The sequence below is a fragment of the Falco naumanni genome, chromosome 9, assembly GCF_017639655.2.
Source record: "Falco naumanni isolate bFalNau1 chromosome 9, bFalNau1.pat, whole genome shotgun sequence".
In the NCBI taxonomy this organism is placed as follows: domain Eukaryota; kingdom Metazoa; phylum Chordata; class Aves; order Falconiformes; family Falconidae; genus Falco; species Falco naumanni.
This window is the reverse complement of record NC_054062.1, coordinates 37,472,926-37,497,554: the sequence shown is the minus strand read 5'-3', so window position 1 is coordinate 37,497,554 and position 24,629 is coordinate 37,472,926. Positions and strand designations below refer to the sequence as shown.

The following is a 24,629-nucleotide window of genomic DNA, read 5'->3' as shown; positions in this document are numbered from 1 at the left end:
AGTCAGTGTAGACAGTAAATTTGGAAATGCAATCAAGTACAGGGTGGAGAGCAAATAGCACGGTAATGTGTATGTATACTTATAATATCTTAAGCAGAAGCTGATTTTAAAATTTAATTACTGTGCAGTCTAGTATCATGTTGGCCAAATCTAGGTTCATGGATTTTTTTTCACCGTTATATTTCTATTGTTTTTACTTGCAAGCTAATTTAATCTTGTGCAGCACATAATATGTCACTATGTTCCCACATGAATTTGAGATAAAAATGCTATTTTCCATGTGTCTGCCTAGCTTTTCTCTGGTGAAAATGTGTTAGGGTATTGTGTTGCTGCTATGTAATTATAGCTGTGTTACATTTCTGGCATTCGTTGAATTAATCCCTTGCATACATCCTCAAAATAAGAATGTTATTTAGATAAGTTTCTGACATAATAAAATAAACCTGTTAAAACTATATTCCTATATACATATGTGATTGTAGGAAGAAGACCAGAATCAGGATGCCATAGGTGGAAAGAAGGTTATTAGTAGGACGTTTCTTTCCCTTTCCCAAATTACCGCTTTGTCAGAACAAAATGTAGAAGGAGTTCAAAAGTAAGTGCCAAAGATAACAATGCTAGAACCAATATAATAATGAAATACATTTTATAGATTATTTGTTAGATTTCTTCTGTGATGGTTACGTTACTAGTCTTTAGTTGTTAAATCATTTATATTTAAAATTAATCATGAAAGATAAGAAGAAATACTGCTGATCTCAGACCCAATTTGTTTTACTGTATTTCCTATATCTCTTGATTTTCCTTTGACTCTTCCCCTCCCCCCCTCACATTTCGCACTGATATGGTTTCTGAGTTTACAATAGTGTTAAATATGCTGTAAATGAAATACTAAGATATAAATAAGAACAAGCCAATACTGAGCTTGTTTTTTAAATCTCACTTGGTAACTTTTATTTGTTCAAACATTTAAAATTCTGTACTGTAACATGAGTTACTGAAAAATCAGAAAGGTCTTAAAAGTTCAGAAAGGGATGGAAAGCTTAAGAAGGTATTAGTAGGTAGCCATTATGGTGCACTGGGGAAACAGGAGGCAGCCAAAGACTTCTGATGTAAGACCATCTTGTCTTTCCTGTAGCAACACTCTCCCTTCTTATTAGTGCTTAATAGCAGCTAAATTTAGGAGGCCAGGAGTTCAACCGGAGACTCTAGGCTTGTATTTTAAGGGTGGCATTTTTCAGAAATGCCCAGATTATTTAGGAGCACTAGCAAATTCTTAGTGAATCGAAAGCCAAAGGGCTGGTCCATTCGACTAGGTTGTGGGAGGGAAATAAAAATATCCAACCTTGTCCCACCAAATAAATAAACCATTTCATAGAGATTAGGCTATTATGCCTGAAATATATTCTGTTCCTCTTATTTGTGACTGTTCTGAGAAAAAAAATTAAGTTCTTTCTAGGATATATATATATATATATATTTTTTTTTTTAAGAAACCTGGAAAGAAAATTTATTCCCATCAAATAATAACAATAAAAATTAAAAATTAAAATAAATACCATTTTCTCTTATACCATAGGCCTCTTATTTTAGAGACTTAAGTGTACAACTCAGTGGAGAATAATGATGCAATTCATAGTGGAACTTCCTTATTAAGATTAAAAAGCATTGAAAGAGCATACTTTTCTTCTTAGTCTTAGCTGATCACCTAGGTATTTTTATATATATATATATATATATTGTACAAGTGGAATGTAACATATATACTGCCTTTGAAAAGAGGATAGTTACAGGGTATTTTATGCGCTCTAAGCAGTTTAGCAGCAGCATTGGAATTCTGTTATTTACCACAGTGCATCATGTCTGTACACAAACAGCTAAGGTTAGAAAATCAGAATAGATCTGATTCAGTATGAGAATTTTGATGTCCTGCATTCCCATCTATCATGGAGTTTTATACTTCTGTCCATCTCTGCAGGACTTGAGCACCTTCTGTGAAGGAAGAAGTAGCATTCTGGATAACCAGAAAGTCTAAATGCCCCATCACTTCCCAATCATTTATAGATACTATTGTCAATTACATCCCTTACGGAATATTGGAAAGATGAGTACTGGCATTGTTAGCAGCATCAGAGAAAATCTAAATCCCTGAGAATCTGATTATGAAAACACAGAGTTGGCAGAAGCTTCAGAAAGAGAGGATATGGACTGTTTCAAACCTTGGAAAGTTCAGCTGGCCACATTCCACTTCTATTTCAGTACACAGTTAAGTGTTTTTAACCGACTTGCATGTGTGCAGCCATACAAATTTGTCATGCAGAACAAAGGAATACATGTTTTAAACAAAACTGATCGGATTATATGCTTTACTTTGTTAGCTATTGAGGCTTTAATTAAAAAAATGAAAACTCAACTCATTTGACCGGGTATCTCTACTGGCTTTCTGAAAACCCTGAAAAACTAATGGTTGCCTATCATTAGGTCTGAGATTAATGCCCTTTTGGGGAAGGAATAAGAAGCAGGATGGGGAAAAAAAAGACTTTGCTGTTTTACAGGGGACCAGAAACTGTGATCCCAAGCAGCACCTGTATTGTCAGCTATAGTTAAGAAGCCAAGGATCGCTTTAATGTAAAACTTAACTACCTGAGAAATGGCTGAAGTTATACGGCAAGAACTGCAGACTGAAGTCCTAACCCTCATTCCTTCTCTTCACGTAGAAAAATGTGCACAATTATTATAAAAGACATAACTAATTCTGTGTTTAGATAGAGTAGACATAAATGTGTCAGCAACTGCATGGTCTCCTACAAGCGAGTGTTTTTTTTTCATTAATTATTCAAGCTAAAGAAAGTGGAAAAATTTCCACAGTGTGCCAGTAAAATAGGACGACGCTCTTCTTAAATATCTTGACCATTTTGCAAGTGGAATTTAAACTTCTAAATATTTTAGGTACTTTCAGTAATTTTATATTATAGTATTTACATTATTTTTCAAATGTAATTTTTCTTCAGAGGCTACATGAAAAATAATCTTGAAAGGGAAGGAAGATCTTTTTAGTACTGCAAAACTCTCTCAATCAGAGTGAAAGAGAGGTAGTAGAAAAGCGGAGACTAATTGTTCCATTTCAACCTACAAACCCTTTCTTGAACAAACACGGATTTTTCTCTGGGATTTTCAGTGTATTACTCTTTGAAGTTTGTAACGTTCTTATTTTTTTTGTTTCATTAATCGTATTTTAATAGTTAAATAGTGTCTGTTGAAACCTGTAGGTGTTTGTTTATTTTTTTTCAGTTAATATGTCCTCTGATCATAAATGTATGTACCTAGAAATGAATATAGCTAAGTACTAGGAAGACATGTAAATATATATAAAAGATAGTAGTAGTAAATAGTATAGATATAATTATCGATAATTTACAGACTAACATAAACTTTGGAATCTGTAATTCATTTTTTCATTTTGTTATTTTACTCTGCAATTTCTAGAAAGCTGGAAGAATTTCTGAATTTTAAACAATTGAAGACATCTTTGAAAGAAGCTGTTTTGCTAGATTATTATACTGCGGGATTTTGGTGGGCTAAAGAAATGAACTTCAGTCTTATACAGCTCTCAGGATTCATGGATCTATTAAATTTCCTGTTGGAGAACCTCAGTGGTAAGTATAATTTAAAGTTGTAAAAGAAATATCTGAAGTGGAAGACAATAATATTTTCCAATCATTTTAATAAAGTAATATTTAATTGCAAGTAATGGTAAAATGATATATTTTCCTTTTGAATGTTGGCTTGTACCTAAAAATAATTCTTGTCCACAGACATTAAACTTTTGTTAGGGACAACTGTAGTCTTTTTAACAGAATATCCCTCAGTCTTTGTTTGTACAGTATGTGGTACAAAAGGGCCAGGTCCTGAAAAGACCTCGTCTTTGCTATGGTAAAATAAATAATAATTACAGTAGAGGGAGAGCAAGGAGCTCCTAAATTCCAATTCCAGCTGCCTCAGTGACTGACTCACTGTAGCCTTGGGCACATTTCTCTGCTGTTTGAGGTATTCAGTACATCCTGTAGCATTATAGCAGGTGAATTGCATTTATTTTATCCTTGGAGGTCAACTCTCAGGCAGCTTTCTATGTGGGAAATGCTGCACTTCTGGCACAAGATATATCAGTTAACTAAAGACTGGTGAGGGAAGTAAACTGGCATCACTGCCGAAGATGGAAAATTGACAATGAAAGTACTGTAGCTCTTGTGGCTATGAGGAAATTTGCAACAAAGCATGTGGCTTGGGTCTAGTGAGACAAAGAGCCAGAAAAAATGGTAGCAACATCCTCTAAAACCCATTTTTCAGAGATCACAATGCTTACTTAATATTCACTTTGAAGGTGATTATGTTGAGAAAAGTCCATCCCAGAGGAAGAGCAACAGGACTCAGAAGTTCCATTCAAAAAGATGAATATTTAAAATCAATCTCATAATAGTTATTATACTCTTTCATTGTAATTTAATTCAAGGGCCTTTCTGACTTGGATTTTTGACAGAATATGTACGTGCTTTATGATCATTGGAATTCCAGTTGTCCTTCCTGTCTCCAATGAGAAAGTATCTTAACATATGCTAACGGTATTAATATAACAATGGAGAAGAATGGAAACATGTCAGAAATTAGTTTTATGAGACAGTATGTAATGTATGTGTACTGGACAGGCTGGTAGCACAACCAATTGTTAAAGCTGACTGACATTTTTCAGGAATGTGAGCTTAGCTGCATGAAGCTTTGCCAAACTTTAACTCTTTAAGCTGAAATTTTCCATGGCAGTCTCTGCCTCTGATTAATTTTTATATATAAAATTACAGCTAAAACAGTTCAGTGGGCTTGCAGACAGAGGCTGTGGAAATAAAAAGTATGATTTTGTGCCTTTTTAATTTTTTTTAACAGCTCTAATACCCCTATGCTTTGAGGTAAAGACATAAGGTTTGGCAAGCAAGTGTTGTGAACTTTTTGCTGTCCTGTGAAAATCTATTCAGATTTGGCTAAGATACATGGATTTTAGGGAACGAAAATGCAGTTTGTAAATGCTCACAGGAGACTTCTTGTATTTTGTTCACAGCTAAGTTCCCCAAATAATCCATCTAAAAGTATGCTGTAGCCCAGGGCTGAGATGAATTTCATTGTAATTACTGTTCTCAGCTAGTGCAAGTTCCAAAACCGAACATTTCAACCAAGAGCAAAACGCTAATGTCTTCTATATTAATGACCATTTGCTTTCCCTTCCCTACACTGGACCCAAGCAGCCTGGAGAATTAAACTGATTTAACCATAAAGGCAAGAGTAGCGTGGAGCGAGAGGAATGGATTTAGAGAAGGGAGGGTATCGTAAACTCATTTAAGGCTGGTAAAGTAGTGAGAAAAAAAAATGAGGTTTGGAATCTGAAGACTTTGGTTGCTCGGAAGCCAGAATTAATTAATTACATTATTTGATTCATCTTCTATACATTGAGGGTAAAGTGCTCCTTACTTCACAGAAGTACTGCGAGAGCCTTCCTGAGAAAGGCTGTATGGGCTGACAATCAGATGTGCAGAGGAAAGAGAAAATTTGGATTAGCTGGTGGCAAACCTGGGCCTGGCTGTTGTGACTTCTTATGAACTTGTTATGTGGCTTCACTTCCCTACTAACTGTGATATTTCTGATTCTATTACCGTTTCTCATTTCCCATGGCTTCTATTTCCTCCACGTTCTCTATATTTCTTTCTTGTTTCTTCCATTATGGTTATTTATATTGTGCTGCCTCTGATACTGAAAACCGAGGTGAATTTTTTAGGGTTATGATTGCTGTACTACTAAAGGGCAAAACTTTAAAGACCAGAATCTTGTAAGTCTTTTAATTTGTTTTCTGTACAAAGAACCAAGGAGTGGATCAGTAGAGAATTAAAACAATAAGGAAAATAAATCTATTTCACCACTGGTGGATATTTCCCCATTTTCTACTCTAAATTTTTTAGACTTAAAAAGAACAAGTAAACTGTGTTCAAAACTTTTTTATTTAACATCACCATGGTTCTAGTGGTGGCGCACACTGTATGCAAGTCAGAAAGATGAATTCTTTCTTTTTAAAGGTTCAGCAGACACTGGTATATTTCAGATTTTCCTCTTTGACAAGACAGTTAACAAAAATAATTAAATTTTTATTTCAAATTTGTTTTGGCATTTGTTTTTGATTTCCAGGATAAAAATGTAAAAATTATCTAATTTTGGCAGGGGGATAGGGGGGTGGAGGGGTGCATAAATGTCTCCAAGTTTGATGATACAGGCAGAATATTGTGCATATTAATGTTTAACCAATTATGACTGTAAGCACTTTAAAAAATGGTTATCCTTTTTATTATCTGTTCATGTATTAATGGTTTATGTTGCAAGCGGCATGGTCAGAAGCACGTTTTTGTACATTACATAAACAACAATAAATTTATTTTGAAGATAAACGTGCTACGTATCTCAAATTCACATAGTATTCTGCCTGTACTTATCTATGCATAAGAGGCCAAGCTGTAGTATCTGAAACACCCATTATTGTGATCCTTATGTTGTGAAGGTGTATCAGTGCTTTTGTGACGGAATTTTAACGCACATCTTATTGATAAGAACAATGGCAACAGACAAAAATGTTAGGCTGCTGTCACTTTCTACGTTTCTACATGGCCCCTCACTTCTTAAACTTCAAGAAGCCTTATAATTAAAATGGGCCAAAAAAACCCACCACCTCACACTGTCACATTTATAAGTATTTTTTGTTCTTTGGGATTACTTTGCAGACAAACATGTCACCTTAGGAGAGAATTTAAAAGAACTTGGAAGAGCAATGGCTGGAATAGGAGAAACTGAATCAGAAAGAAGTGGTGACTTGAATTTCTTCAGCATTGAGCAAGCCAAAGCAGTCATTGATTACTTGACTGACAGGTATTTATTTCTACCGGATCTGTTATTTCTTATTTGAATAATTTAACATGATGGGAAATTGGCTGATAAAATAAGCTAAAATTGTCTAACTAGGTGTGTCCTTACTTTAAAACATCAAAAAGAAGAGAGAATATGCGAGTAGCAGTAAAGATCTGACCTCAGATGTCAAAGCCCAGGAAAGTAATAGCCTGGAAGTTTTCAGCATAATCTTACATTTTGATAAAACTTCCTTCTGAGTTTTGTTTTGGGTGATAAAAACAAAAAAGGGAGAGTGGTGTATAGAGAATATTCTTGGTTTGCTTTTAAAACATTCTACTTTTAGATTCTACCTAAAAAAATTCCTAGGTCTTGCCTATAACTTTAAATATTTGTCTGGTCTTGACAGCTATAGTGGACTTTTTAGGTTGGTTTAGTTACGCACTTTACAGAATTAAGGCTATGGTCAGGCATGAGTCACAAAATTATGCATTTCAAAGTTATCAAAAGTTCCATATCAGAAATGAAAAGGTTTCATGACAGCTCTCAGCTTTTAAACAGAGACACAGAAAGAGATAAAAAGAGCAATAATTAAATTATTTATCTGAGAAAAAAATTAAGGGTCTGATAGCACCCAATCACACCTCTCCAGGTAAAGTCTTAACTATAATGTATACAAACCTTTCTCCACTGAAATGCTGTAGTTAAGACAGTGGCTGTACTCGTATACCGTTGTTTCCAATACATGATGGACAGAATAGTTCTCAAGCTGTTATGTCACCCATGAATGTCAGGGGCAAGGAGATGGAAAATGGAGAAGGTACTACTGCAATGTATGCTCAGACACTGTACTACATCTGTGGCCCTTCAGCTTGTTTTCTGACCTGAATGGTGGTTAAATGGAGAGATTTTGTGGTAGATAGGCATGAAAAGTAAGTAAGGTCATGACTGATCCATACACAGAATTGTTGGGAATTTTCTGACTGTTCTATTAGAATCATAGAATGGTTCAGATTGGAAGGGACATTAAGGATCATCTAGCTCCAAGCTCCCTGCCATGTGCAGGGACCTTCCCCTAGACCAGGTTGCTCAAAGCCCCATCCAACCTGGCCTTGAACTCTTCCAGGAACAGGGTATCTGTCACTTCTCTGGGCAACCTGTTGCAGTGTCTCACCACCCTCACAATAAAAAGTTTCTTTCTAATATCTAGTCTAAATCTACCCTCTTTTGCTTTAAAACCATTACCCCTTGTCCTGTTGCTACAGGTCCTACTAAAAAGTCTGTCCCTGTCTTTCTTAGAAGCCCCCTTTAAGTACTGGTATGGTGCGATTAGGTGTCCCCAGAGCCTTCTCTTCTCCAGGCTGAACAACCTCAACTCTCACAGCCTGTCTTTATAGGAGAGGTGCTCCAGCCCTCTGATCATCTTTGTGGCCCTCCTCTGGACTTAGTCCAAAAGGGTCCATGTCCTTGTGTTGGAGGCCACAGAGCTGGACGCAGGACTCTGGGTGAGGTCTCACTAGAATGGAATGGAGGGGGAGAATTGCCTCCCCCAGCCTGCTGGCCATGCTTCTTTTGATGCAGCCCAGGGTATGGTTGGCTTTCTGGGCTGCAAGTGCACATTGCCAGGTCATGCTGAGCTTCTTGTCAACCAACACTTCCAAGTCTTTCTCCCCAGAACTGCTTTAAGTCTTTTGCTAGGAAAAGTTTAACGCATCAAAGAGGTGTTTTAGAGTGTTTTCCTGGATACAGAAAGACAGACAAAAATACTAGGATTGCTGATAGCCTTCCAGTGTAGGGTACTCAGATTCAGACTGGGGATTTAACCCATCACAGGTGATCTCTCTTACAATTGGGCTATAAAGTTTATCTCTTTGACAAGAGATATCTCTGCTCTCTGATTTTTTTCTTTTGTTTCTTTTTCATGGAAAATATAAAAAAAATCAGGTTCTTCCCATATGAAATAAGAACATGTCTTTAAATCTCAAATTTCTCTAGTCAAGGCAAATCAATGTCCTGCCAAGTACTAGCCCTAAACTAAAAGGAAACTTGGCATTTAAGATGTCTCACTCCACTTCTTTTACTTCTCCCTTCCTGTCTGTGCCTTTTGTATATTTATTTGGAACAAATGTTCTTTTCACGTAGCACGTCTATAGCTCTTGTATAAATTACCCGTTGAGAAGTATCTTGTCCGTGAAGTAATTCCTTCATAGTCACGAGAATTTCATCCAAGAGATTAGGTGCTCCATCCTGCTACCACTGAGGTATTAACTGTGAGGCAATACAATCAAGCCACAAGACTTTTGCAGAAGAATGGTATTTTGGTAACCAAATGTGTGACTGTATGTTCAAATTGCTCAATTTATTACAAGTCTGTATTGTTGCAACAACATGGATATATACACATACACTGAAATGTGTCATATGCATCCAGTTTATACAGTCCATTATTTCAATAATTTGAATATTTTTTTTCTAAATAAGAACTGAATCAGCACACTTACGTCAGTGTATTTTGAACTTCATGAACTCAGAAATAGGTTGACTGAGTTTTATTACAATTCAAATTAATGTATTACTTCAAAATTTTTTCTTGTTCTTCACTTCTTTTGTTTAATTTTAAATGATAGGCCTATAGCTTTTTTTTCTACTCAAGATAGTATGACATGTTTTAGTTCAGATCACATTTTTACAGATGAGCTATAAACCCATGGGATTTATAATGGAAATGCGGACAAATGCTTAACCACGTTGACACAAACTGTGCAGCAACTATAATGACACCTTCAGGTTTGGTGGAAGGTGACAGTTATCATCTTTTTATCTTATCTCCTTGGGCAAACACACATCAACATAGCTCTTGACATTTTCTTTTAGGAAGCAGTGGAGCTAGGGAAATATGTCATTGTTAATCACCTTCAGATTCTCATATGACATCATAAGAGGATCTATTCTTAACAATCTTACTTACGTAAGTAACATAATTTTTGTGTAATTGCTAAAAACATTGGTATGGAATTTTTTGCCTAACAACAGATGCAAACAAAAAAGCATTTTATATAATGTCTGATAGAAGAAAGAAAACTACACTGCTGTTTCAAAATAAATACTGATGTATGATTTAAATGGTTGGATTTAAAGACCATTAAAAGGAGGAATTTTTTCTTTGATACAGGATTAAGGGCGCCAGGTTGAACAGAGTTCTGATTAAAAAAAAATAAACAAAAATCAGAAATATCAAAAGTAATTACTTATATTTTGGGGAATATTATAAATTATCTATACCTGTAACATAGTCCATAAAGAATATCATAACATATTTAGAGAGGCAGGGGAAGAACTCTTTTTCAGGTGCGGTAAATCTGGTTTATTTCCAAGGAACTGCAATAAATGAAAGAAAAAAGTTTGAAATGTTAAGTTCTGACAGTGCAGTGTGAAAGATATATATGATATTTCTTGTGGATCTGTGATGTTCATAAAATATTTTTTATCTTTTTTCAAAAAATCCCTGTTAGAATTTTACCAAATAAAAGGTGTGTATGTGAGGGGATATATATTTTCAAAAATTGGTGTGAGTCATTTCCAAATTAAGTCCTGAGGTCTGCTTAAACATAATTCCTGTATCTCCACTGAAATACGGCAGGAATTCTTTGATGAAGAACTGCAATAAAAATGTACTGCAAATGAAATGGCAAATATTGTAACAACTTAATCAATTGCCTATGTGCTTTGGGTTTGGGGGAAGGGAACTTGTAGTTTATGGTAGCCAAATTTCTTATGCAAGTTGGTAAACAAATATGTTTTTAACTAATGGTAATTGAATGACTGAATTAAATGTAACTGTAGAATAAAACTTTTATGCGGCACTTAAAGAGCCAAATGTTCAATGAGGCTGCCATAATACTTCTCACCAAATTAGAAAATGCATCTGTACATATGTTCAAAGATGTCTGCGCCCATTTGGGTAAAAATGTATTTGAAAGTTTCACAGATGCATTTGGCTAACTGCTGGGAGATGTACCATTGTCCTGCAAGAGAGGCAGGCCATGCCACCGATTTATTCTCCTAATTCTGAGCTGCTTTTATGGGCTGGAAGAACAACTACTGTACGTTAGTCAGCACTTCAGCACTGCTAAAATTATAGCAAATTGTCTCTGATCTGTAGTATTTTATGGAACCTGTGGCTGCGTCTAGGTACCAGTGGTGATTCAGGGAAGGATGGTCAGCTAAAGTACGGTGGTACCGAGCATCGACTCCCACAGCCAGCTTCTCTGCTACCTCCCGGAGACCTGTGTCCCACTGTAGCCGCCTCTCGCTTTGCAGGTGGAGCCCTTCTGCTGGGATGCGAGGCTGCCGGTGGGAGAAGAGCCCCAGGGCTGTGGGACAGCCAGCCAAGGCGGCACCTTGGAGACTGGCTCTCTGAGAGCCTCGGAGAGCACCAGGTGTCGAAGAGCAGCCCGTGCTGGGCTGTGTGGCCAGGCACTGGCATTGTAAACACGCTTTCATAGCGTTAGCATGGTATCCACCAGCTAGCAGCCGGGTCTTTAGCATTAGCTAGATAATTGCATATGTTGGGTGTCGTGGTTACCTTCACAGACCTGTGGGAAAACTGAGGTTGGAAGGGGGACTTCTGGAAGCCATCTAGTCCAAAGCCCTTCTCACAGCAGGCCTCAATATTCCAGGTGTGGCCTTGCCAAGTGCCAAGCAAAGAGGCATTGCTGTCCCGGTTGATGGTTCGCTTAAGAACCTGTGTCCTGTCCTTAGCCAGAAAGCACAGGAACCAGTTAGAAATGCTGCCTGCAAATATTACTCTTATCTTTTGTGGCTATATCAAGCATGAGTATGATAAACTCTTGGAGTCATTCTTCAACCTGGAGTTGCTGTGAAATCACATTTTTAAATCCTATGTCAAAATGACATGACAGAAGCCAGTTCTGTACTGCGATTTTAAGAGAGTAAGTAATTATTACAGATGGACTGTGACAAACCAAACCTCTGATTAAACAAATGCCATATCATTCATTATTAGGAAAAAGAAGGAAGAAAAATATTTAAAACATGTGAAAAGGAAAGCCGTATATATTTTAAGGAAGATAAATGTTTTAGGCCATTGAGAAAGTCTACTTAAAGTTACTTTTTCTGTAATACACAAAATTCCTATGTGTCAATCTAATTTTTTAGGGTTTTTTTGAGGGAATGCTATGCTGATTTTGCAACATGACCGTGAGAGAATAAATGCTTCCATTCTCCATTATTTTGATGTTCCAAGATCAAACTTGCTCCCTGGACTGGTAGCCCATCCCAGAATATGAAGGCTGATTTGGCTTTGTTTCCTTCTTGTCCATGATTGCTGATACTAAAGGCATAAGTATCCTGGTGATAAGTGTTTCAGGAATTACTTTTTTCAGAGTAGAACTTTGTCTTCTCAGAGTTCAATTTCATAAGGACAAAGTGGTTGTATTTTTAAGTATCATACTGTATTTTCTATGGCCATCTGATAGTTAATCCTGTAAATTAAATATTCTGCACTTTGTAGCTAAAGTTAAACAATGGTCTCTTTTTAAAATTTGGAATATTACTATGCTGCAGAGTAACTCTTTGTTTAACAGAATTTTTAATATTGTTACCTTTCCAAAGACTTACAGCTGTAATAGTACTATGTTCTCTTGTTTTCCAGCTTCTTTAGACACTATAAACTATATGAATACCTCTTCCACAGTCCTAGAGAAAAACTGGTGATAAGTAACGAGGTAAGTCATTTATAGAGATGGAACTCATTATGTAGAGTTATTTAATGAATGCACCATGGCATATGTTTTATATTGCTCAAAGCAACTTCATGTCAACATTACTGCATTACTAATGTAAAATGGCTGATTAAAGAATACAAGTTAGATGTTTTGATCCTTATATTCAAAACTAATTTTGGATTTCAAAAAAGTGTAAATGTATTGCTTGGTTAAGATGTTAGTTGTGTTAAATCAGGAATACTTTTGTGTGTGTATTTATAAGTTGATGCATGTAACTTGAATTAGCAATGCATGAGCCTGACTACTTTAAAAGCAGCAGTCAAAATCAGAAAAGGTTGTGCACCAAGCCTAGACTGACCACAGTCCTGATATTTATGTATGCATGTGTATGTAGAGGGTTTTTTCTACTGTTGCCACCAACAGTTAAGTATATTGACTGTAAAGAAACAAGCTAGCTAGAAATTCAGCATTTTGAAAGCATTCTGTTAATAATAGTGAACTGGCTTGACTGTAAACTTTACCATGTATTCTAACTTATATGTGCAGAAATACATAGGAGAATGCATTGATGCAGGATGTGGCCTTTAATCAAATGGACAGATTAAATTCATCAAATAAACCTTCCTTTAGCCTGACTGTGTGTTTTGAGGATATATGATACAATACATGGGAAATAATTTACATTGATAATATATATTAGGAGACAACTGGTTGCTCAGAGAGGCATGGTAGTAGAATTTTTTTGATGGCACTTATATTTTAGTTTATCAGTAAACAGTGAAGTTAAAATTAATGCACTGGAAGATTTTCTTTACACTTTAAGCTGGTGGTTTGACTCTGTAAATGATGTGGGATAATTTCTTTCTGTGTTGCTTTTATTTGCTATATGGCTGTTGCCATATTTTAAAAAAGAAGGACTTTTCTTGTCATGGATGCAAATATTTGGGAATTATTCTCATCATTTGTTAGGTGGGTTGAAATTCCAACTATAATGAAATCAGTGATAGAACTGTCATTACATAAGTAGAGCAGGATTTCAGTGTTACTGTGTTAGGGTTGTTTTTTTATATTAGCTAATCAGATCAGCGGCTGGTTAGCACTTTCTAATTGGTAAAATTATTTTTAATGAGGCTTTGATTAAGTAATTTCTTGTGTAAATTTGGGTAATGTATCTTATCAATTGTAGACTAGCTTAAAAGTAATATCTTTGTGTTTTTTTAAAACCCATTTCTGGGTGGCTGAGATCAGTGTACACTGTCCCAGCCACAGAAGAGTAGTTGTGCAGTCTGCCTGCTGGGGACTGCTGCTTCTGCTGAAGGTACCACCTCCACTAGGGAATGGCAGAAATGTGTTTCTATGAATTACTTCAGTGATGATCCATCAAAGGAACAAGTGTAATCTACAATTATAACTGTCACAAAAACCTTCATGACAATTTTTAGCCATAACTCTTTTATGGCCATTTCTTACCTATGCGCCAGTTCAGTTTAACCCATCTATTTTGTACTCTGAGTTCCATGGCAGAGAGTCTTTTATTTGCCCAACCAAACTGCAATCCCCAAGAAAATCAATACTTACATTCCTGCAGAGTTTATTTTGATAGGGTGATACACTGGTCTTCAGTAAGTAACAATTTAAGGTACTGAAGCTACACGTACAAATTTATGGCATTATTTGCACTTGCTTTGTGTGTTAAAATGTGATGAGAGGTGAACCCAACCCAGACTTCAAGTTCTTTTGCTACAACTTTGTTGTATTTAGAAATGCTTATCCATAAAGGAGAACATTATTTTCTATTTTTGCAGTCCCTTAGATGCACAGCTCAAACCCTGACAAGTTAGTAGGGCTGATGGGGTTTGGTGTGTATGAGTATGGCAGGAGCACGCCTGGAGTCGTGTGCTCTGCAGTGCACCTGCTTAGGGGACAGAAGGGGGCAGGAGATGGACTGAGATATCTGCATGCTGAAAGTAGATGATAAATCTATGCTGAAAGGCTGACTGCTGTCTTGCTATTTAGATCAATGTCTTGCCAAAAAAACCCCCAAAAAACCAAAAACAAAACCAAACAAAAAAACCCCAAACATATAGACACAGCACAGCCCACAGCTGGATATGATCCTTACTCTAAGCTGAGCACTGCTAATATCTAGAAAGTTTTCTTTTAGTTCCAGCAATAAAAGTGTGTTCTTTTGGAATGGGAGACTGTAAATTGTAATGGCCAGATTTACCCAAATAACAAGAACTATGATGCTCCAAGAGCTTAATTACAATATTATCTCTTTTTGCAAATGAAGACTTTGAGACAAGTCAGTGAAATTACTTGCTTCAGCTGAAATAGCTTGCTTTAGTTCAGTGAGTAAATTTGTGCTCCACATGTGCTGAAAGTATTACCTACTGAATAAAAGACCAATAGCCTAACGAGAAGACCTCTTCTTTCAAAGAGATGGAGCTACAACAAATAAAAGCAGTACTTAGTGTTGTAATGGATATCCTTTAAGAGAAACCGCAGTATGTGTTCTCCAGAGAAATCTTGTAGCGATGGATTGTAAACTCATTGGATTTTATTTTTTCTCTAGCACAGGCAATTACACAGTGTTCTCAATCAGGTTTCCTTTTTGATCTTTCACTGCAGTTATTTCCAAATGACCCTGTCATTTCCTGTGTAGAATAAAATCAGACAAGAAAAGGGAAATGACTCAAAACTCAGATTATGCATACAATATCTGTGGCTATGCCACTTAACAAAATTTAAGTTATCTAAATGTGGCATATAATTAGTGGAGCTTCACAGTCTGATTAATATTCTGCATTTGATGCAGTTAGCATAATAGAACCACCTTTGTAAAATGCAGACAGTATTATAGTCTTAAAAAAAAAAGGTAACAAGTGCCAGGCTAATTTAAATATATTTTTACATTGGCTGAAGCCTTTAAACCAAACTGCCTGAGGTGATCAGATTGCCTAGGAAAAAAAAAAGGTTAAAACTGAAAGATGGGAATGCTTGGTTAGATGGTAAAACACACATCACACATCTAACCTACATTGGCAGTATTTAAAATTTAAAGCTTGCCTTTCCAGCTATCAAATCCCTTGCTTCTCCTTGATTCCAGATCTACAAAGACCTATACATTATGTATGCATGAATACCTGTTAGAAAACATGACGGTACAAGGAATTACTGAGAAGTGTTAAGATTGCCAAATAGATTTGTTGTTTTTTTTCTGTTACTATTATGAGCCGTTCCCCACATTTAGAATGATTACAGAAGAAGCAGTGCTTTAGCTGTTCTGTGGCTATGATCCAAAATAAAATGCTCGTAGTGCTAACATACCAGAGTTCTTCAGGAATATTGTTAAAGATACTGTTTTATCCTTTTGCCCATTCTGGAGGTTTTACTCTCTAGCTGTCATTTAGTACACCTATATTAGCCTGCAATTTCAAAAAACCAAAAGGAGTACAGACTGTATCTTGATGTGCAGGGAATCAATGGAGCAATTTGTATTAACACGCCAGATCTTGTAACAAAGGTTTAAATTGTTCATACAAAAATTGTGTAGAAATTTTTATTCTTTTCTATTTCTGTGTTCAGTTAATTTATTTTTCTTTGATAGGATGATATATTACAGCATATCTTGTATTTTTTGCTCACATTTACAAATTGTACCCTTATACTGCAGTTCATGTTTTTGCTGCTCTCTGTTGTGTATTTTTGGATGGAATGAGGCTAAGGTCTTTTGGGATTATGTCTGCTTTGAAACATTTCCTAATAAAAATAATGTGGTTGGTAAATCTAGTTTTATTCCTAGTTGCTTTAGCCAGCCTGATGGAGTAATCTGCTATTTTATGGCCCAGATGACTAGCTAAGTTTGACTTCTTGAAATAGTAGTGTACAATGTAATTTTCTTTAGAGATGTCATAGTGGGTCAGGTTGCAATAAAAATATCGAAGATTAAGTTTAATGGCAGTGCAGATTCAGTATTATAGCAGTCACTAGATATCATCCTCTGTACTTAGAGTTCCAAAACAGTTTCCATTAATGCCTGCTTTCCATTTACTCCTTACTTTCTGAAACATTAAGCTTTTGGACTATGTCTGGTCTTTATGTAGTTGTGGGTTGGGTTTTTTTTGAAAGTTTGAACAAAATCCCTTCTGTGTTTGAATTTAAGAGGGTGGATAGGAAGAATATACTATTTGAAAGCTAATAAAGCCTTTTTTTTTCTGATGGCAAAAGACCCAAAGTCTGGGACTTTGATATGTAATCCTCATTAGGTGTTGCATATTTAGATTGGTTAATCAATCATTGTTTAAACAAATTTGCTCAATGGTTTCTTGAGAACTGCACTTAAAGATTTATGAAACCAGAACATTGCCATAAGCATATCAGTTCACACTAGAGAGATTCATTCCCCAGCTAATGGAGTGCATGCTTTTCAAAGCTTGGAGGTTTCAGATATTTGTAATGCTTGAAAACCACGGAGTTGATTTTCTGTAGCGTTGTTTTGTAAATATCACCATGGCAAAGACATCAAGTCTGCTTGGAAGGAACATAGGACACAGGACTAGAAGAGGCGTCTTCGCTTGTCAGCTATAGAGTCACTTTCTCATAGAAAAACATAAAATCCTCTTCAGAAACTTGTCAAAGTCTGTCTCAAAAAGTTAACTTTTTTGTCTTTGCTCTTCCAGTTAGAAAGCTGCCCTGGTGCCTGGTTTCTGTAATGGTCATAAAACTTCTGATTTTCAGTCTAAGCGTATTCATGACAAGCTTACGTGCATTTGTCCTTGTGCCAATTTGTGCCCGTATTGACCTTCAGTTCTTGTTCCATCCCCGGTGTTTATTTTTCTAGTGTATAATGAGGCAGCAATCTTATTGTCAGCCTTCATTTAGCTAAAGTAGAAAAGCCAGCCTTCTCTAATCTTTGCTTTTAAGGTAGGCTTTTGATACATGCGTTCTTACATACGTACCAGCCTCTAGTCATCCTGTTGGCCTTTTTCTGTAATTGTTCCACTTTAAATCAGTTTTGTTTGAACCTAAGTGACCAAACTAACATAAAATTGTTGCTGAGATAAAAGCAAGGCCTTGTACAATATCAATAGTGCCTTTTTTTATCTACTGGGAACAGCCTACATGATAGGTCCTAGAATCACATTTTATACCTGTATCATGTGGCTGTCTCATCCTAGGTCTGCTATTCTGGTTCTCCTTTATTACTGTATTTTCCAGCTGAGGTACTCCCAGTGCACAGTAGGTTTTAAAAAAATTATGTCCCTACAATGTCACCTCATAATTTGTCATTGAATACAAGAGTGAATAGTTTTCAAGGTTATTCAGTCCCATCCATATGATATTCCTGCCCTGTCATGAACTGATCATGTCTCTCACATTTGTCTAGAAAATTAGTTATCTTATTAAATAAACTATGAAAATAGTCTGCCATCGTGTATCTTTGATAAACTGACGTTATGTTGTATCCCATTTTTCTTTAATTTCCACGTCCTTATTTATTTTTTTTCTTCAAAATGTGTTCCTCAAGCCTTTACTGCTATGAATATCAAAACTACAGCTTCAGGATTTTACAATTATGAATGTTTTAAACTAGCAAACTGGTACTTGGTCTTTTGATGTCTGAGGGGAAATTTTTGATGTCCGTTACAGAACTGTGTAGTACCCAAGACCAGATTACTGAGGTAAGCAGCTGGAGAGCCAGTGGGTTTTGTGACAAAAATCACTGATATTCAGACCTTTGATCTTGAAGCTTTCTTTGGCTATAACCAGAGAGATCCTGAAGGACTTGTGATTAATCTGAATGAATAGTGGAGTCTGTTGGAATTGTATGCAGTGTTACTTGAAATATTTTAAGCGCACCTTGCACAGCAGAAACCATCCTTGTTTTTCTAAGATTGTCTTTGGTATACTCAGTTGCCAGTAGTGGAGATACACTGACCTTTAACAGTTAGGTTTCCTTGTCAGCCACATGCTGGTGGTCTTCTACAGCAATTTTAACATTCCTGAGTTTTGGTACCTGAATTGTGATGTCCTGAAAGCCAGTGAGAGCTTCAGAGAGTAGAATTTGTAAGCTGGTGCTGGGTACTTTTACAAATCTTGCTTTAGAGAATGACTGACAAGATGGGTTTTAAATTATTTTCTTAGGAAACATCAAATATAAAACAAATCTGCTTTTTAATTCAGTAACATGCATGAAGTCATGAAAGTAAACGTTCAGGCAGGAAAAATGCCAAATAGCTGACATAGGCTATGCTTTCCGTATGCTGAATGCTATGGTTCTGACCCAGCCAGCATTTAAACAAGTGCCTCTTTTTAAGCACTTGGGAACTTTTATTTCAATGGACCTATTCACATACACAGAGTTAAACTCAGAAGTGACTGGGGTTGCATTGCTCACAGCAGTCTAGAAGATGAAAAGCTAAAGACACTAGAGGAAAAAAAAAGTGAAGCTGATAACTTTTTATTTCAGTTGTACAGTAGACAAAGCATCACATTTTCTGACTGTATGGTGTTAAATAAGAGACAGAGGAAAAAAATTGAATTATTAGCAGTAAAACATTTCTGGAACTCCGCAGGAATTAATATATACACAGATGTGTTCTCTGAGATTTTAATTATTCATTTAGAAAGTGGCTTGATCTCTGTGTGTGTGTGTATGTACGTAAACATACATAGTTCTGATAACAGCAGTGATGGCTTATTTACTTGCTGGAATGCAGGTCAACTAGGAATTGTAGGCTTTGACTGAAAGGGCAGACAGCATATTAATGACAGCATGTTTCTGCTGTTCATTGGTATGTTGTAAGATCCAGATGACTAAATGCTATATCAGAAAACTATAGCACGTGTTTAAAAGTATTTATCAATCAATATGTAAATTATCGTGGAAGACAATAAGATTGGCAGAAATGTATTGGCTTGGGGAAATTTTAAAATGGCTTAGCAAAGTACCCAAAGGTAGACTATTAGGGTATGAATTTTGGTTTGGTTTTTTTTAGTATTCCTGAATAATGTACTCTTGTTGATGCCCTATGGGAGTTCTTGTTTTACTTGACCAGCATAAAACAAAATAATTGGAGCTGAGCAAAGACTGGTAATTTTGCTTCACAGATGATTCTGAGATTTTTGCAGTTTGATTTAATTCCAGTTTAAAACAAAAAATAAACACTTTTAACAGAATTGCTATTCTTGCATCTCTCTTTAAACTCCCTCACACCAAAGCAGTGCTGTTGAAGACTGTTTCAGAGCCCAAGCTCCATCCTGGTGCCATACAGTGTAGCTGGCTCTGCCAGAGCAAGGTCCACGTGATCCTGGGGTCTGCAGTGTGCCCTCAGCTGTCCATAAGGCATGCTGTTAGAGAGCCAGGAATATAGGTTGCTAGGTCAGCCAATGTGGCAAACTGTGTTGAATGAGCTTTGTATATAAGCTGGTGAGAACCAGGTAGGCTGCTGCTGGCATGTTGGCAGAAAGTAATTTGCGCAAAGTCCATCCTAATTTTGTAGGTAGGTAAGTCAAAGAATAACATTTGTAAGGAATCTGCCCAAAAAAATGACACATTTTACTTCAATGAACCTAATGCATTATGTCTGCTGCACAACAATACTATTTTCAGTGTTAAATTCTTCCATTAACATAGCATGGATTGAGGAGTTATTAAAGAAGGTACTGTGTTTCATTTATATTTTGCTAGTTCAAATTCAGCTGCTTTTTTTTTTTTTTAAATTGTCTGCCAGTTGCTGGTCTGGTGTGACTTAGTGAAGAGTGGTTTGCCAGAACAATTGCTCTATTTCAAATATTTCCAGCATCATTTTTTTTAATTGGCAGGCAGAAATCCATGAACTTATACTACAGTATACAAATGTTTTTGTACTCCCTACCTTATCTGCAGCTTCTCATCATCATGAAGATTAGATTATATTCATAAAACTATCTGTGGAATGGACAAGTGATGTGATATTTCATGGGAATGTATCCCCATGGGTAAATATTTATGTATCAAATTCATACATCTTGTGACCTTATGTTATGAATAACATGTTGACCTTATTCATATAAATAAACAGCATGGCACATTTTTACTGTGATGATTTATAAATCAATATATTTTTTATAATTTTTCATCCTTTTTGTTGGTGTTGTACGGACAAATGTATCCAAAGTCTAAATAACAGACAAGTTTTGCAATCCTTTAAAGTCTCTTCTAAAAATGCACCAGTAAGAGTGTATGTTTTCTAATTTCACCTTGAATTTTATGACTTGTCATAAGATACAACATAAAGTGTTTTTACTGAACATTGAAGCTGATGTATTTGGATATTTAATTCATAAAATGTTATTTTGATTTCCTATAAATATGCTAAGCTCAGCAAAATGTGGTGTTACTAATTAGAATGCTGAGTTTTATAGGATCTCTGGTTGGTATATGAGGTAACTTATATTGCTACTTAGGCTTACATTTAATAAACCTTAGCTAGGAAAATTGTTTAAATTTCAAAGAAAAGATAATAAATAAAATGAGGGCATAGAATATTAATGTGAACTGTGCCTTTATTTTGTTAAAGCATTCAAAATTAAATAGTGGTGGTCTGTTAACAATCTAGGGCTATTTGGCAAGTCTTTAAACTTACTCAATAATCAAAACATAAAAGGACAATGGAAACTTTTCACAATAAAAGAAAAAGGAGTTGAGTACAGAAAGCAAACAAATTATTCTCTGCTTTTTCTTGGTAAGGAGGTGAACTTTATAGGAAGGGCAGCAAGCTCTGAGTTAGGGTTGCCTTTTCCTGTCTTTGTTATAAATTACATCTGTCTGTGAAGAATCCTCTCCAGTTACTTCATGGTTCCTGGCTACGGGGGAGGTGTGCGTGTCTATCTGGAATGGAGCGGAGAAAGGCAGATTGGGGGGAGCCTTCTTTTAATTTTACTGGGTGTTTTTTTTCCACATTTAGGAAATGGCAATACTTTGCATTAATTTGCCTTGCTTACTAAATATACAGATGGATAAAATGCCTATGTAAATAGAGCATTAACAAAACAATTGTTTTCTTCAACATTTGTATTATTTGTTCTTTGTAGCTTGCTAGACTTTTGGAAGACTTTGACACCATTTAGGTTCAGCGTAATAACTCAGAATGGTTTTATTAGGGCTTAAATGGGGAAAACATTTGGCAAAGGGATGGACTTTATTCAAAGCATAATGTTTGATTCTTTCATGAGAGTCTGAGTATACTGCAATAATATTATGAGGCACCAGAAATATGGGAAGAAGCTCCCAAATGATACCAGAAGAGCCATATACTTGGGCTTAGTGCACTCTCCATGCCCTCCTTTCCCTGTGGTAAGCTGAGATAGCCCATGTGCAGCTATGCAGATAGGAGGGAACGGGGCCATGACAAGTTCCTATACTGTTTCTTTCACCATTTAATCCTGAAGCAGGAGTCATTTACAGGATGCTAGTGACAGAGCAGAGGGGAAAATTTTGTTCTTCCAATCCCCTGTTTCAGTGTGCGCTGACGGCCAGCTTCCACCAGCTCTAGTCCACTCAGGTTCACTATCTTCTGTTCTTCTGTTTTGGGAAATAGGTTCCTATCTGTAACTTTCACCAGCCGTAACTAACCTCACACTTTGTGAGTCTCCCTCAAATCCACTGCGTTGCTGATAGAAGCTAAGACTTTATTATGTATTTCCACTTATGATGCTCAGAAGAAGAACGTAATAGCTGGATTGTACTGTATCTCCTCAGGGTGAGCTTGCAAAGACAGCAGCTGGAGTCTTTTGGAGTTTCATGATTAAGACTATTATCTGAAGTATTTTATGGGTTGGCTTGCCATTGCACTGTTGAAGATTTGGTAGTGAAGTCATCCTGAGTCTCCTCTTGACCAGCTTAAAAGAGCTGAGGAGGAATACTTAGTTGTTTATACATAGTGTTTGCTTTTTCTTCCTTGTAAGAATGGGCAGAATCTTTGGCTGACCTTGAGATGCTAAGGTGGTGATTATTTGTATGAACTTTATTTGCCCCTCCCTCCCCTGACTGATTCTACCCTCAAATTTTGCCTTTGCCGCAGACTGCAAAGCCTGTGCCAGAGCCTGCATACGTTCTGCAGAGTCACATTGCAAATGGTGCTGTGTCCAGGATAAAACCCAAACATAGATGTTTTCAGCTGAAACACATTAACATTGTGCTCTCCAATTTTTATGATGAGTGGTCCTTCTGATCTTTTTGGTTGGTTCTACAAGAATCCAACAATATTGCAAAATGCAGAAAATACTGTTACTGCTCTCACAGGACAGAACATTTTACATGCATTACATGCTACTACATGTATTACTGTTTTCTCAGTGTTAGAATTCACATGCTTGGTAAAAGTTTTGTTGTCTCTGTTCTACTTAGATAATGCTACACAAGGAACAACGTCTTCCGTGCAGTTGTTCTGTAGTTTGACTGTGCAAATCAGATTTGGGTTGTGAATACAGTCTAAGGAAATGGCATAGATTCTAAGTGATAAAGATGAATGTTGTGTGCTTCATTTATAGCAAGGCCGTCCAAATATGGTCTCAGAGTTGCAAAAACATCCCGTGCTTGAGAAGTCTTGAATTTTCATAGATTCATAGAATCATTTAGGTTGGAAAAGATCTTTAAGATCATCAGGTCCAACCATTAACCCAGCACTGCCAAGTCCATCGCTAAACCACATCCCTAGGCACCACATCTATGCATTTTTTAAACACCTCCAGAGATGGTGATTCCACCACCTCCCCGGGCAGCCTGTTCCAATGCTTGACCGTGCTTGCAGTAAAGTTTTTCCTAATATCCAATCTAAACCTCCGCTGGCGTAACTTGAGGTTGTTCCCTCTTGTCCTGTCCCTTGTTCCGTGGGAGCAGAGCCCGACCCCCCCTGCCTACAGCCCCTGTCAGGCAGCTGCAGGGAGCGATAAGGGCCCTGCTGAGCCCCCTCCTCTCCAGGCTGAGCCCCCCCAGTCGCCCCCCATCCCACGGGTGCCCCAGCGCCTTCCCCAGCCCCTGCCCAGCTCTGGACATGCTCCAGCCCCTCTGCGTCCCTCTGGCCGTGCGGGACCACAGCTGGACACAGCGTTCCAGGGGCGGCCTCGCCAGTGCCGTGCCGAGTGCAGGGGGAATTTTGGATTGCTCAAGGCTGTGGGCAAGTTTCAGGCACTACCAGGCTGGAATTCAGGTCTGTATCTTCAGATTCACTGAATGTGTGTTGTGAATAGCTTTGCAATACATTGCAACCATTGACAACGTGTAGTACTCTTGTTTAATAAAACAGAGGAGTGATAGGGATGTTCCTTAGAGCTTATTCTACTTCGAATATCTGCCTAACATTCTCTCAGAGTTTTTCTTAGCATTCATTTTGTATTCATGACACCCATTTATCATTTTCATCTCTGTCTGTTATACATTTAGGACTCTTAATGATTTTCTTTTGTTCTAAGGAAGATACTTTGCCAGCTTTTTGTATTCTTCAGCAGTTAGGATGTAGTTGAAGATTTACATTTGGAGAAATGTTAAATTACTGGTAATGATCGTATTTCAAATGAAGTATTTCAAGGTTTTACCCTTACTTAGGCTTGTTGCAGGGGACTATTTTCAATTTTGAGCATTACTGTTATCCCTGCAGGCCTAGATTAAAAGAAAGTGAGGGTTAGAGGCTTTTTTTTTTGCTTTTTTTTTTTTTTTTTTTTTTTTTAAGTCATACCAGTGATGCATTGTGGTGCCCTCCGGTGGGATTTCTAAAAATGTCATTACATTTCTGTCCATTTTGAGAATGACCCCTTGAGTCTATTGATAGTGCATGCATGCTGGTATGTAACTCAGTACTGAACCATTCATTTCTGTTTAGCAATAACATTTTGTTTGAGAAATCAAGAAATTGTCAAGATGGAAGTAAGGAACCAAACATTGCTCATTTTGACGTGACAGAGATTTTA

General features: G+C 36.7%; 1 protein-coding gene across 1 annotated transcript in view; it reads left to right on the top strand.

Annotated features, from left to right (window-relative positions):
• The window catches only part of CABCOCO1 (ciliary associated calcium binding coiled-coil 1), a 56,932-nt gene that overhangs the window by 8,986 nt on the left and 23,317 nt on the right, over positions 1-24,629 (top strand). The window contains exons 2-5 of the mRNA XM_040606689.1: positions 483-595; positions 3,487-3,656; positions 6,810-6,954; positions 12,605-12,677. Of these exons, the coding sequence (XP_040462623.1) occupies positions 483-595; positions 3,487-3,656; positions 6,810-6,954; positions 12,605-12,677 (501 nt within the window). The remainder of the gene's footprint in view (positions 1-482; positions 596-3,486; positions 3,657-6,809; positions 6,955-12,604; positions 12,678-24,629) is intronic.